The sequence below is a fragment of the Pundamilia nyererei genome, unplaced genomic scaffold, assembly GCF_000239375.1.
Source record: "Pundamilia nyererei isolate P.nyererei 1_Seehausen unplaced genomic scaffold, PunNye1.0 scaffold00022, whole genome shotgun sequence".
Taxonomy (NCBI): domain Eukaryota; kingdom Metazoa; phylum Chordata; class Actinopteri; order Cichliformes; family Cichlidae; genus Pundamilia; species Pundamilia nyererei.
In genome coordinates this window covers 271,918-285,113 of record NW_005187423.1, presented here as the reverse complement: position 1 = coordinate 285,113, position 13,196 = coordinate 271,918, and the positions used below count along the sequence as shown (strand labels likewise).

The 13,196-nt window shown below is 36.0% G+C and overlaps 1 protein-coding gene across 2 annotated transcripts; it reads right to left on the bottom strand.

The window, feature by feature from the left end:
* Positions 1 to 3,138: 3,138 nt before the first annotated feature.
* On the bottom strand, positions 3,139 to 7,271 carry myoz2b (myozenin 2b). 2 transcript variants are annotated; one of them, XM_005726784.1, is made up of 6 exons: positions 7,113 to 7,271; positions 6,033 to 6,149; positions 4,993 to 5,159; positions 4,572 to 4,665; positions 3,712 to 3,874; positions 3,139 to 3,629 (listed from the first exon to the last, which is right to left on the bottom strand). In XM_005726784.1, the coding sequence occupies exons 2-6, from the start codon at positions 6,112 to 6,114 to the stop codon at positions 3,404 to 3,406; spliced, it is 732 nt and encodes a 243-aa protein (XP_005726841.1). In that variant the 5' UTR covers positions 6,115 to 6,149; positions 7,113 to 7,271; the 3' UTR covers positions 3,139 to 3,403. The 2 variants fall into 2 exon arrangements, with proteins under 2 accessions (XP_005726841.1, XP_005726842.1); XM_005726785.2 differs by lacking the exon at positions 6,033 to 6,149 and having other exon boundaries at positions 7,113 to 7,268.
* Positions 7,272 to 13,196: the final 5,925 nt, after the last annotated feature.

Here is a 13,196-nt window from a genome sequence, read left to right as displayed (position 1 = left end):
GGAGAAATTTTAAACCCACAGTCTCTATCTGTGTGAGTGTAATGCTGCAGTAAACAGCACATGCAGTCGCTAAAAAAAATCCGGGCAGATGGAGGGCCTAGCAGGGGAAAAACTGCCCAGCTGAGCAGGTTATAAGTGTACACAGGAAGACTCAAAGAGACTGATGGTGCATGTAAGCTGGAGTCAGCAAAAGTGCCACTAATTGGTTGTGTCTTTCCCACATAGGTTACAGTGCATCTTTCCTGCACAGGAGAAAGTTTTGGTGCTTAACCGTAAAGCAAACTAAAGGAGAAAAAAACTGACTTCAAATCTTGCCAAGTGCTCATGCTGTTTTCCTACTTTGAATATTTACATTTGTGTATGTGAGTGTATACATGTTTGTGTGTGTGCGCTTGTGTATCCACAGCATGTGGTGCCAGCCTGTGAAAAAACAAGTAAATCACTGTTTATGAGCTGTTACACTGAGGAGTCCTTGTTGATCCTGAGTCCAAGAATGAAATCTGTTCAGGAATATTAAACAGGCACTTTGTCCTGTGGCTGGCAGTCACACGCAGAACTATCCCAGTGACTCACTGTAACACTCACTGTAAGAATCGACACCTTCAAGTTTGACCCTGGATGCTGTGACGCAAATCAGGCATTACTACTATTTACACGTGATCCTGAATATATTTAGCTCCATACTCCTAAACCGATATATAGATAGAGTTGTGCAATCTTATCTGAGAATACCTTTAAGATATTATGTGTATTCTTCCAGTGAAATAAATTCTGCTGTTAGTCTTTTCCAGCATTAGCACTGAAACCTCCCGTGGGAGACATGAAAAGGTGTTATTTATAAATACATCTGAAAAAAAAAACCCAACAACATAGGCTTCAAATTTATCCTGCTGAATGTTAGTTTGCTGATTTCGGCTCAGATGTGCTGTCAAACACATCTTAAATGTTCTTAAGGTTATTTTTGGAGTTGGATGAATCTATTTTTCTTTCTTTTCCTGTTTTCTGCATGTGGTGTTATAACCCAGCCTTCCTGCAGCTCTTAACTCTGGAGCATTGCCACCACAATGAGTGGTTATTAGAGGGAGTTGCGTTTTTGCAATACTTGTAGTTTTTTCCCGTGACAGTCAGGTTTTGAGAAACATAAAGGCTGGTCAGCTGGACCAGATTTATAATTTATAATCAATGTCACGCATGCTTACACGTGTGTAACACTTTTTGTTTTGTTTGCACATGTACATACATGCTCAACCATGAAAACAAAACATCACTTTTATTTAAAACACAAAACATGCACAGCGTGTGTCATTTCAGGAATGAAACAAGATTTCAGAACTTGCTTTAACACATTCATTAGACTACCATCCAATCTACTTACCAAAAACATTTTTATGTCTCTTAATAATTACTGTTGTTATCCATTAGTTTTCAATGTAATTGTTTTACAAAAGAAAAGAAAAAATAATAATATAAAGCCCATTTTTTCTTATGTTATTAAGATGCCAAATCACAGTTATTTGCTTGCATTTCTGGACAGAAACATTTTAGTGGTTGAATGTTATCTTTGATTAATGTGTGAGCTCTCATGAAAATCCAGTGACATAAAAATGTGAAATCACAATTTTTTAGTTGTAAACAAGTTTTTTGATAGATTTCTAAAATATTTGTATTTTCTTATTTTTTATAAGAAGTGGTCTAATAAATTTGTTAAGCACTGTAAGTAAAAGCTTCTGATGTGATGAACTGCTCGCACATCATTCTGCAGATACTATTCGACCTTCTCTGGAGTTCTGAGATTTTAGAGAAATCTTGTGTGATGTTTCTTCTTGTTTTCTCACCTTGCTCTCTTCCATATATTTTGCAGCTGTCTGGAAGACACCGCTTGTTTCTGTTTCTTTTCCACTTTGAAATTAATTAATAGCACACAATGATATTATATAATATAAGGAATATTTTATAATTAAGTATTATATAATTATACAAGTATTATATAATATAAGGAATAATGGTACATGTCTGATTCTTCAGCTCAGTATCAAACACCTGTACAGTGATTCATTGTATTACTATATGTATTTGTACAGTATATGTAACGATGCTGTTACAACTTCTGTCTCTACTTTCTATGATGAGAAACAATAAAACACAACAATTACATTTTTTTCTTTAGTGTTTTTGGTTTTTTCCCTTCAGGCACGGTAGAAATAACTGTGTGTGTGTGTGTGTGTGTGTGTGTGTGTGTGTGTGTGTGTGTGTGTGTGTGTGTGTGTGTGTGTGTGTGTGTGTGTGTAAGAGAGAAGAACAGTGTAACTTTTATACAATAGTTACATTCACAGAAAAAATATGGGAACAGCTTAAATATTTTTATACATACACTCAGTACTTTTTTTTGGATGGAATTTTTGGATGAATTTAGTTTAGACCTCAGTTTATTTATAAATGTTGATTTATAATTGTTTCCCTAGTGGATTTTTTTTCTTTTTTACAAATCTAAATTTACACTCACTCTGGCCTTTAAACAATGCTCAACTGATACTAAGGAACCCAAAGTATGACAACAAATCCCCCACCATTACCATCCTGATCCTAACCCTGGTCCTCATAGTGTTCACACCAAATTCTGACCATTCACATGTGGAAGCAGACAACTTGTGACTATTTGAGTTATCGTTGCTTCCTATCATCTTGAAGCAGTCTGCCCATTCTCCCTTGACCTCTGGCATCAACAAGTTATTTTTCCCAGAGAACTGATGGATATCTTCTCATTTCTGGACAGTTCGCTGTGAACTCTAGAGATGGTTGTGTGGGAAAATCTCAGTAGATCGGCAGTTTCTGAAATACTCAGACCAGCTCATATGGCACCAATAACCATGTCACGTTCAAAGTCACCTTTCTTCCCCGTTCTGTTGCTCAGTTTGAACTTCACCAGGTCGTCTTCACCATGTCTATATGCTCATGTGTGCAGAGTCGCTGCCATGTGATTGGCTATTTAGATATTTGTGTTAAAAAACAAATGAACAGGTGTACCTAACAAGAAGAATTATGAATATTACCTAAATAACTTGTTGCATGGCCATTTTTTTCTTGCACCACCAATAAATATATATTTTTTTTTATTTACAATTTATATTCATCACTTCATTCATTTTTCACAATCTTTGTAATTTGCAGATATACTTCAGTATCTCTAGAGACTCCAGAACACGTAGGGGTACATTCCATTTACTATTTACATTGTTTTCTTTGACACATGTCTTCAAAGGCAGTAAACATTCTAGTTTAAAGGGTGTCAAACACATGAAACCCTCTCTGTCCATTAAAATCTCTTAAAAAAAATTTGTGTTACTAATTGGTTGTTTTCTTGTCACAGGCAGCACCAAGCTGGCATCATTTTGCATAAAATCATCTACAGGTCATCAGACTCTGGCACTGAGATGGGCTCCAGGGTAATAGTGGGTAAAATCAGATGGGTGCCCTCAGATATCCATCCTTGGGCTGTCCTGTTGAAGGTGGGTCTCTTCAACCCCGCATCCTGGAGCTCTGGGTATCTGGGGGGGTTCAGGTCCACTTCAGGTAGTTTAAATGTGATTCCTCTGGAAACTTTCTCAAATCCACCAAATGGAGTGGCAACCCTGTAATTAAGATCAGTTTATGACTGTCAGTCTTTGTTGTGCTCAGCTCTAATTCATTAAAACAGACTCATAGTTTTCTCACCGGTTGAAGCATTTGTATTCAGGAAGCTCTGACCGTGGGTCTGCTGCTGGCATTTTTAGTTTGAGAGTTTCAGCGAGGTCAGGGTCACGGAGCAGGGCCTCCTCCCATGGGGAGTGATATGACTTGTGTGTAGCTGTGGGATTTAACTTCTCAGTAGTCGTTACTGTGAAGGAGGAAACCAGAATCAGTCGAGGGCGATCATAATCTGGGTTATTGTTTGAACAGAATGATCCGTCAGCCTGCTTTGCTTTTACATGTTAACTCTGAGCTGTTTTCTTGAGCCATTATGTTTTAGAGTGGACAGGCTTATGAATAGATACTGCGCTTAGACAACACTTAACACGGGCACACTGAGTTGTCCATCAATATGATCTGAGGCCTTAAAAATAGCACATAGTTGAAGCGTGTGCTCATCATGTAATGTGTCGACATGAGATGATATTGTGCTCAAGGGTTTTTAGAGGAGGCACAGGACTCTGCTGTCAAAATAATACAATTAAATAACGCTTTTAAAGCTGCCAATAATTAATCATAGTTACATTTAGTTCATGGTGTCCTGTTCTGGAAATCGGTTGCCATAAGATAAGACCAGCTGTTATGAATCTATGATAGCAGTTGTTATTATTATGACATCATTACATAATCAGTAGCTTTTATTTGACTGTGCAGTCTTATCGGCTGAATTTCAGACTCATGTGCAGAGGAGCAAATGTAAAACAGAGTAATCCATCTTAAAACTACATCTTTGATTATGATTGTTTTATTTATTTATTTATGTTTGCATTACCATATTTAGATCCTCATTTAATTCACTGTTGGATAAAACAAGAACAGCCTGACTTACTAAGCTGCATAATTACCTGAATCTTTTTTTTCAGCATTAGCAATGTTTCCATTGGCTGGCGGCTCCACTTTTATTTCCACAGAGTGTGTATTCATGTTCAAAATATCATTCTGCAAAACAGAATAAAGTGCATCATTGGGTTAAAATATCAGTTGTGTAGCTACATGTTGAACTGCTAACATCTATTGCTGCTTTTTGTGTCACGCACATTAACAGCAAAGTGCCTGAGCAGTCTCTCAGAAGACTTGCCCGCAGGATGTAAAAGGCACGAGGCACATGTCTCTGTTATCATCCATGTCTTACCACACTCTTTGTTAAGAGCAAATATCCTGATAAATGTGTGCAGGCACCTTTACAGATTTTCTTTAAACCAAATCCTGGAACTTCAGAGAGAGATAATGAATAAAAAAGTAAGTAAAACAAACAAGTCGACTTACACTGAGCAGCGCATTTGCTTCGTTTTGAATACTTTCAAACGTGTATTTGTCAGATCTTCTCTGGCGCATTTTGAAAAGCCGAGAACCTCTGTTGGAAAGCAGAGATAACTCCTCCAACATGATGTCTTTAGGAGTGCTGAGCTTCTTTCCAAGGTCCATAACGTAACCTGCCCAACAACAAAGTTGAAAAGATGGGGGAAAAGCAGTCTGTTATGTAGTTTAATGTATTCATTACATTTTGCATAATAGTGATGAGGCAATATTTTTTTTTGATATTCCAGTATTTTACTGTATGTACTTTAAGTTTTAACTTTGAATTTAAATGTTCACTGATAACTGATGTTTTGCTATAAATGAGAGAGTGCAGGCAAAGGTTCCTGGTTTATGTCAATGCCACAATAAAAACTACATTCATGAGTACATAAATAACAATATTAGTTTGTATCTATGTTAGATGCATATTCCTGCAGACATTTGTGTACTAAAGTAGGAATGGATGGGATTAACAGTGGCCACTGGCTTGTTTTCCCATAAACCTGTCCAGGAGATCATTGCAGCACTGGTTTTAAAGGTAAAAATGTGGGACAGAAAGTATAAATATACACAACGTAATGTCAGTTTATCGGCCTGGCTAGGTTTAGGCAAGCTCATAAGATAACATTATATGAGTCACAAAATGTATAATTTCAATTCTGTGAGCTCTGCCATGGAAAACAAATTATCCCCATTGTACTTGTACTTGTACAATAGTTTTGGCTGTACGTGATGCTCCGTTATCCACGTGTACAGACAGAATGTACCCCAGCTGTCACAGACCTTCACGTTTCCCAAGCAGCAGTTGGCCCTCACAACCTCCCTCCCTGACACCCACCCAAAAATAGACCTTTGGAAATGACAAAAACATAGCCACCATAGGTATAAATCATCCCATTAGCTGATTTATGGGAGTCGCTGGAGAGCAGCCTTGACATTTTGAACTCTGATAACAACGAATTTTCTCTTGTGTTTTTGTCTGCCGAGCCTCAGCTCTAATATCATACCGCTGGTACCCTGGACCTCTCGGCATATAGCTGTGGCACACTTCTTCCTCTCTCCAGCAGGCATTGTACAGAATTGTGACATTGTGGCTTTGGCGAGATGGGAAGAACTCAGGAGGACTGGAAACACATACAGGACACAGGATGTAGTTGTTCTGCCAGAATCATAAAGTTTTATTTTTTGCTCATAGGTTGATGAGTTTATAAATATAAGGCCATGTATGAAATGGAGAGTATTTAAAGATCTCTAAATAAAACTCAAAATATATTCATTCAGTGTTCAGTGTTTTGGTAGATAATAAAATTCACAGACATGAGACATGTATAGTTTTTGAGTCTCTAACGTCTGTGTCCCATTTGCTGTTTGCATATCGATGATTTGAACAGTATACTGCTCATGTCATTTTATAATAAACTCTGAAGGTGCCACATTTAAAGATTGCAGCATATTGCATAACCTATAAAGCTCCATTGTACATGCATTAGTGCCATACACGCAATTCTTAAATCTCTGGTGGTCACTGCACCAGTTTTTCAGTATGTGAGCTAACATTAGTGGCATCGCTTTTAATGCTGCGTAAAGGTCAAGGATGAATATGTGTCCTAAGTTTGCATGCGTAGCTGGACACAATCATTGTCCTGCAGAGCCAAATAAAACTGCTCAAGCATGAGACCAAAAATATTTTTCTCTGTAGCTGGTGTTTTGTGTATTTTTAGGTTTACTTTGTTGCTAAATTCAGAATGAGATCAAAGATGGTACAGCTCTAAAAATGCTTTTTAAAAACTCTGAAATGTTGAATAACTCTGCTGTGCCCTATGCCGTTGACTTTGGAAGAACTGTATTAAAACAAAATGTTAAAAGTAAAAAGAAAGACGATCAATGGGATTCTCAATGCAAAAATATATCCTATGCTCTGATAAACTCCTAAACACACATGCAGCCATTTAGAAAACATAAATGTTAGATGGTGTCAAATTTAATTGTTTTTAAATTTTAAAAGAAGTGCTGTGTTAACGTTATTAGAGCATAATTAAAAATACATCACATATTCACAAAATAAGCTTGATAAGGCTTGTCCATACCTGTGATGGTCGTCCTGTATCCTTGAAGAGGAGACACGGAGGCTCAGGGGTCAACCTACAGTAGGTAGTTTGATCTTCCCTGATCTTCACACTCCTGGACACTAAAGCCAAACTGTGAGTGTGTCTCTGGGTCTGTTGTGACTGGAATGCAGCTTACATCAATAGGCTAAATTTAACCTGCCAAACACTCAAAACCAATCTCAAACACCATGGGGCAAGGATCGCTATCATAGAGAGAGGGGGGAGGATGGACAGCACACACACCCACTCAGTGAGATTTTGCTTGGTGCCTCTCCTGTCTCTCGACGCCTTATATTCGACATGTCTCTGTGGGCTGACATAACCTCTGAGGTACCATGCCTTCATGTTAGGGAAGCTGTTAATGCTGCGTGCGCACTTCTGTCTCCAAACTGAGTTGTGTTACTATTGTTATGTGTAATTACTGACTCTGGATAATGATAAACAGATAAGAGAGGGGTGTTAAAGGGGTGATGGTGTACTGCCAAGAAGGGTTTTATATCAAAGTCATTATCCTCGCAGTTGAAGCTGTTGCAGTGCTGCAGATATTCTGACCGTTAAATCTTTTTCAAAGTCTGTGAAGTTTAAAATAGGAATAAGGCTGAAACCCTGTCAACTCAGTATTTTAACCCTTTAAAGCCTGACCCATGAAATAATTGCCAGAAAATTCTAATCTAAAAATGGAGCGTTTATTGAGCCATCTGACAAAATTGTTTAAAAAATTAATTACATTTTATTTTCTATATATAAATTTGCATCATATTTGCTACATCCGCCATTAAAAAAAAAGCTTAAAAATGTATCCTGCAATTTATACCATTTTTCAGGGGGAAAACCGGCATCAGCTGCATGTGATATTATCCTATAATCTGAATTTAAAAAGGCAAAACAGAGAAATGAAAAAGACTATATCTACTAGTCAAATTTTACAATAAAAGATTGATATCAGGAACTTCTGAGAAACAAATTAAATTCAAATAACATCACTAAAAGTGTGTTTTAATCTGTTTTATTTCTTGTGTTTCAAAAGTGAAAACAGTGACATTGTACACGGTAAGAGCCCAACTTTAAATTTGCACGCGTCACGTGGAAACTCTGGCACTCAAGGACAGCATCTGCTTCTGTTAACACTTAAACACCACACAGTGTCTGATCAAAGGTGGGAAACTTTGCTTTTATTCATGCAGGATTCATTCCTATTAAAAGATCAACAAAATAAAAGCAAATAAGCCAACACACAGTTTGTCACTTTAAATAACACTTTCCTTAAGGCACACACACTGATTGTAAGCTTACAACTTTTCTGGCAATGCATTGCAAAAGATAAAATAGGAACCATATGATGTCTGAAAAACACAAAAGTCAATAAAGTGAATGAGATTATTGGATATGGTTACTTGTGTAATCGCCACTGCATTACTACTGAGAAAAAATCTGATTATTATAGGATGAGTGATATAATACTGTTTGGATGACAGTGGCACAATAGCAACATTTCCCATGATAGCTGAGCTCATATCTCACACAATCGTCACAGTATGTTCTTGCTTTAAACCAAATGATTTTTTCATGCAATCAACATAATTATCCATCCCATCATAAATGCAAAACCAACATAACAAATGGCTTAAACTGTGCCAAAGCCTTACCCTCATTTTTCGACATACAGTACTCCATCTCCTAGTGACAAATAACAATTCTCTGCATTTCATGTTTTCTATACTCTGAAGGAAAATCTGTGCCTTACAATGTTAATATCATTTATTATTTCTCTTTCTCTGATATCTGACTTCATCTATTAACTTCGCTGAAATGCACTGTACACAGGAGAGCACTTTGTTGGACTGAAGCCTTGTGCCATTTGCCCAATACTGGCCCTAAGAGGCTGGGCAGGTCTGAAGGGAGGCCCATAGAAGGCTGGTTTCTCAGGTGAGAATGTCCTGCTCTTGGTAAGAATGTGAAAAGCTGGGGCCTCATGATGATAATGACTCTTACTGACAGGTGCAGGATCAAGAGATACCCTGCGTTTCCATTCTTCTGGAGGCTCTGGCAGAGATCCCCGGTGCTTTGCAGCTTTGGCATTAGTAGCTGCAGATGAGGGGAGAAACAAAAAGGCTTCATCCACAGAGCCAATAGGGCTTCTTGATGCTGCCTCCCATGGTGTAAGTGGTTTGCAGACTTTTTCTTGGAATGATGTTTGCCTCTGTATTGGCAGTACCCCGGGTGTGCTCACTGGTGACAGATGTCCAGGAGAAGGCATTGAACTCAGTCTCTGAGGCAGGCTCAGCGAACGACTTCTACCAAATCCCTAAAAGAAAAGCACAAACTTGTTGGCTGGAGTGACAGCATCATTGCAGACTCTGCTGCCACCCTCTGGCTTCTCTGAAACCTGGAGAGCTAATGCTTTTGAAGTGTATTCATATTTTAAGTTTAATAAAATGTGTGTTACTCTTCTCTAAAATAAAAAAAAGACTTACTGAATAAAGATTATCCTTGAATTGTCCTATGACAAAACATTACCATTATGTGAATGTTTGAGCCCTAAGAGTGTCAGGTATTGAAACTATTAGTTTCGATGCTAGGGGTGGGAATACTATCAAATGCCTCCAATAAAGAACAGCATGTAGGATTGAGTTGCACCAGTTACCCTGGTATAAAAGTCTAAATAAGGACTTAGACCTCTGATATTTCTTAAGTCATTACCTTTGCTCGAAATTAGGAACCCTGTTTTTGTGATTGACTTGAGTTGACCTATAATGCTGTCTTTCTTGTCAAGCATTGTTGTATATTTGATATTGTTGTGGCTTCACTCTAGCTGTTCTGTTCTGAGTCTTTTTAAACTTTTTTATTTCTTGGATCTGTCCTTGCTTAGAAAAGTGTTTTAACAGCCCACGAGAGCACTTTGTACTTCGTGGGTGATGCCTCAACAGAAATGGTTTACTCAATATTGCCTGCAGAAGCTAAAGAAACCAATGCATGTATTTGATGTTGCACACCTGTGGTAAGTGTAGCTATAATTGCTCTGCTGGTATACTTGTGTCTCTGCACACAGAAGAAGGAATACATTGATGCATTTGAAATCTTGTTCATGTTTATGTCTTTAGCTCTGTGAAATAAATTAAAGTAAAGATACTTTATTACTTTACCAAATCCATCTTGACTGTCTGTTCTTTGATAGGTTTTTTTATGTCATTTTTTGGTCATTTTATTACATTTTCCTTTTTACACTTCCACAGAGCAAGGGCAGAAGTAGTGTTAATGTTTTGAGGTCCCCCCCGTTTTTCCGTCTTTTTTTGATTGATTAAATATGCCTTACATTGTCTTTTAAAAAGTGCAGATTCCACATTACAAAGCAATTTCAGATTTGTAGAATATTTTGAGGTTTTATTTGTTTTTTCTATGAATCCTGTTAAAATGTTTTAGTGAAAACAAATGGACATGGTTAATATCAATATTAGTAGCAAATGGACAATTTCACTTGTGTAAAAGTCATATATATCTGAATTTTAGGAATTATTCAGACTAAATGAAGAAGATTTCCGAACTTACCTGCTGCTGGTTCAAGCACCTTGAAACAAGTACAGTGTTAATGCCATTGAAAAGACAGAGGGAAACACTTGGAACTACTGGAACTATTTCCTCTGCCTCTAGAATTTGCATAAGAATTACAATTTTTTTAAATTACTTATTTTATTTTTTTATTATTTTTTTTAGTTTGAACAAGTATTTATGTTATGGCTCTATTTCTAAAGGCACTCTAATAGTGTTTTTAATGCAATAAAAACAAACAAAACATTTAGCTACACGTAAGTATGTCAAAATTTTAATTTAATAACTTTTCTGGAAAAAACCAACAACTTGAAACTGAGAAAATAACTTGAAATTTTAAGTTATAAAATCAAAATTTTGAGATGATAACCTGTAATTGGGACTATAAATGTTTTTTTGAATAAAAAAAGTAAAACTATTTTGTTTTTGCTTTTTTCAGTGGCAGAAACAAGCTTCTATATAGCTCTCATCAGATTAAAGGTAGACAGAGTCATGCTGTAAACTGTGTGACTGGATAACTCTCTAACTCTCTTTTTCATTGTCACAAACTCCTGAAGTCAACTGAATGTAGCATTTTTCATATTGCCTGTAATCTGCATACTATAGTATTTAGCAAGTTTGTGAGCTTATCCAAATACACTTTCCCTCTCACACACACAGGACAAGGAAAAAGACAATTCTTAAGAGAAAGAAATGTAAACTTAAATGTGCAATTTTACATGTGACCTGTAGAGGTCCACAGAATTGGGATGAGCTTGGAAGCACTTTAAAAACATCAATATTTTTCAGTATTTAAAAGAACTTATATACAACAGCTGCTACTAAAATATGTTTGATTTTGAACCCTGTATAGCAAAGATCTTTCAAAATCTGCAATAGCACTATATTTTAAGTTCATACTTTAATAGACTACTTACTTTATATACTTTAATACTATTATCATGTGCTAACACTATTATCACTGCCTACGTGTGTTAGATTAGTGTTATTAATATGACGATATTTGAATTAATAAGACATTGTATGTTAGAAGGTTGTGTTTGTTTTTCATGATCTTTTATTTATCCAGGTAAAAGTCTCATTGAGATTAAAACCTCTTTTCCAAGTGAGACTTGGCCAAGAGGACAAATGTATATAATTGAATGAATAGTGGAATTGTAAAGCGCTTTGGGTGCCTAGAAAAGCGCTATTCATTATTATTGCAATCCATTATTATTATTATTATTATTATTATTATTATTATTATTATTATTATTATTATTATTATTATTATATTTTTCATGCATATCATCTGATGCCTGGGCCACTATTTAGTCCAATTTCATAAATAACTATTTTGCATGTTAATATTTTTTTACTTGTATTTTAAGCTGACTTCTGAATAAACTAAACTGAATTTAATTTAATTGAACTGGTAACTATAATAAAGGTGTTTGTTGCATAATTATGGCTGTAACTAGACTGAGAGAGAGAGAGAGATTGATGTCAATCAAATGCTATTTCTACATGAAATAAGCAAAAAAGTTTATTAATGTGTATAGTTTCTCAATAGAAAACAGGAACACTAAAAAGGTAAGGAAATGTTTTGTGATTGCTGTATCTTTAATCAGCGATAATAAGTTAAGGGTATATGAAACCACTGAAAATGCTCAAAGCTTTAGTTAATTCTACTCTGTCTCTAGTTATACATTTGAAAAAAAATGCCTCTTTGCTGTATACAGATAATATATTATTTATCATGACGGAAGCTAATGACTTGCTGTCCATGAATGTTTAGAATAGCAAAATCTAATTCTGCTTCCAAAAGTGTGCAAAAAATATTTTGGGGGCTGAGATTATAGTTCCAGACTTTCAACATTCAGAGATTAAGATCGAAAAGCTGTAACACACAAATACAGTTAAGTTTGAAAGATTAGGTCGTAATTGCTAAAAGTGCAACAAGATTGAGCCACTTATGTGCAAAAGTGTGAGGCAGTGAGAAAGACAAAGGAGAAAGGAAATAGGGAAATTGTTCACAACACACATATGAAGTACACAAGTAGGAGGAAAGAGAAATTTAATAGCATGATAGTGCCGAGTACAAGAAGTGCAAACACTGACATGTCAGAAAAATGAGGGGATAAAGATTTGCAGTAGATGTTTTCGTGAAACCGTAGCAGAACATTCAAATTTCTATGATATTTTGCTCATTTTTTCCATCAAGGATGAGGATATAGAATTTCTGATGAAATTTCTGACAGTTGAATAACTGGCCATGTTGAAAAATACCCACATAAAAAACATTTTTAGAATATTTTAGTCATCAGGTCACAACCAAAATGAATGCTTTTTGCTGCTCTAATGCCATCAAAGTCTGGAATGAGGCTGAAGCAAATGCAAATTGTTTCCCCAAACACACATGAGTATTATAAGTATAAGTTGTAAAAATCAGTTATCATTAACTTGAATAAAAGATTAAACAATCTAATTTGATAGGGGTAAATATCTATCTATCTATCTCATATATATATATATATA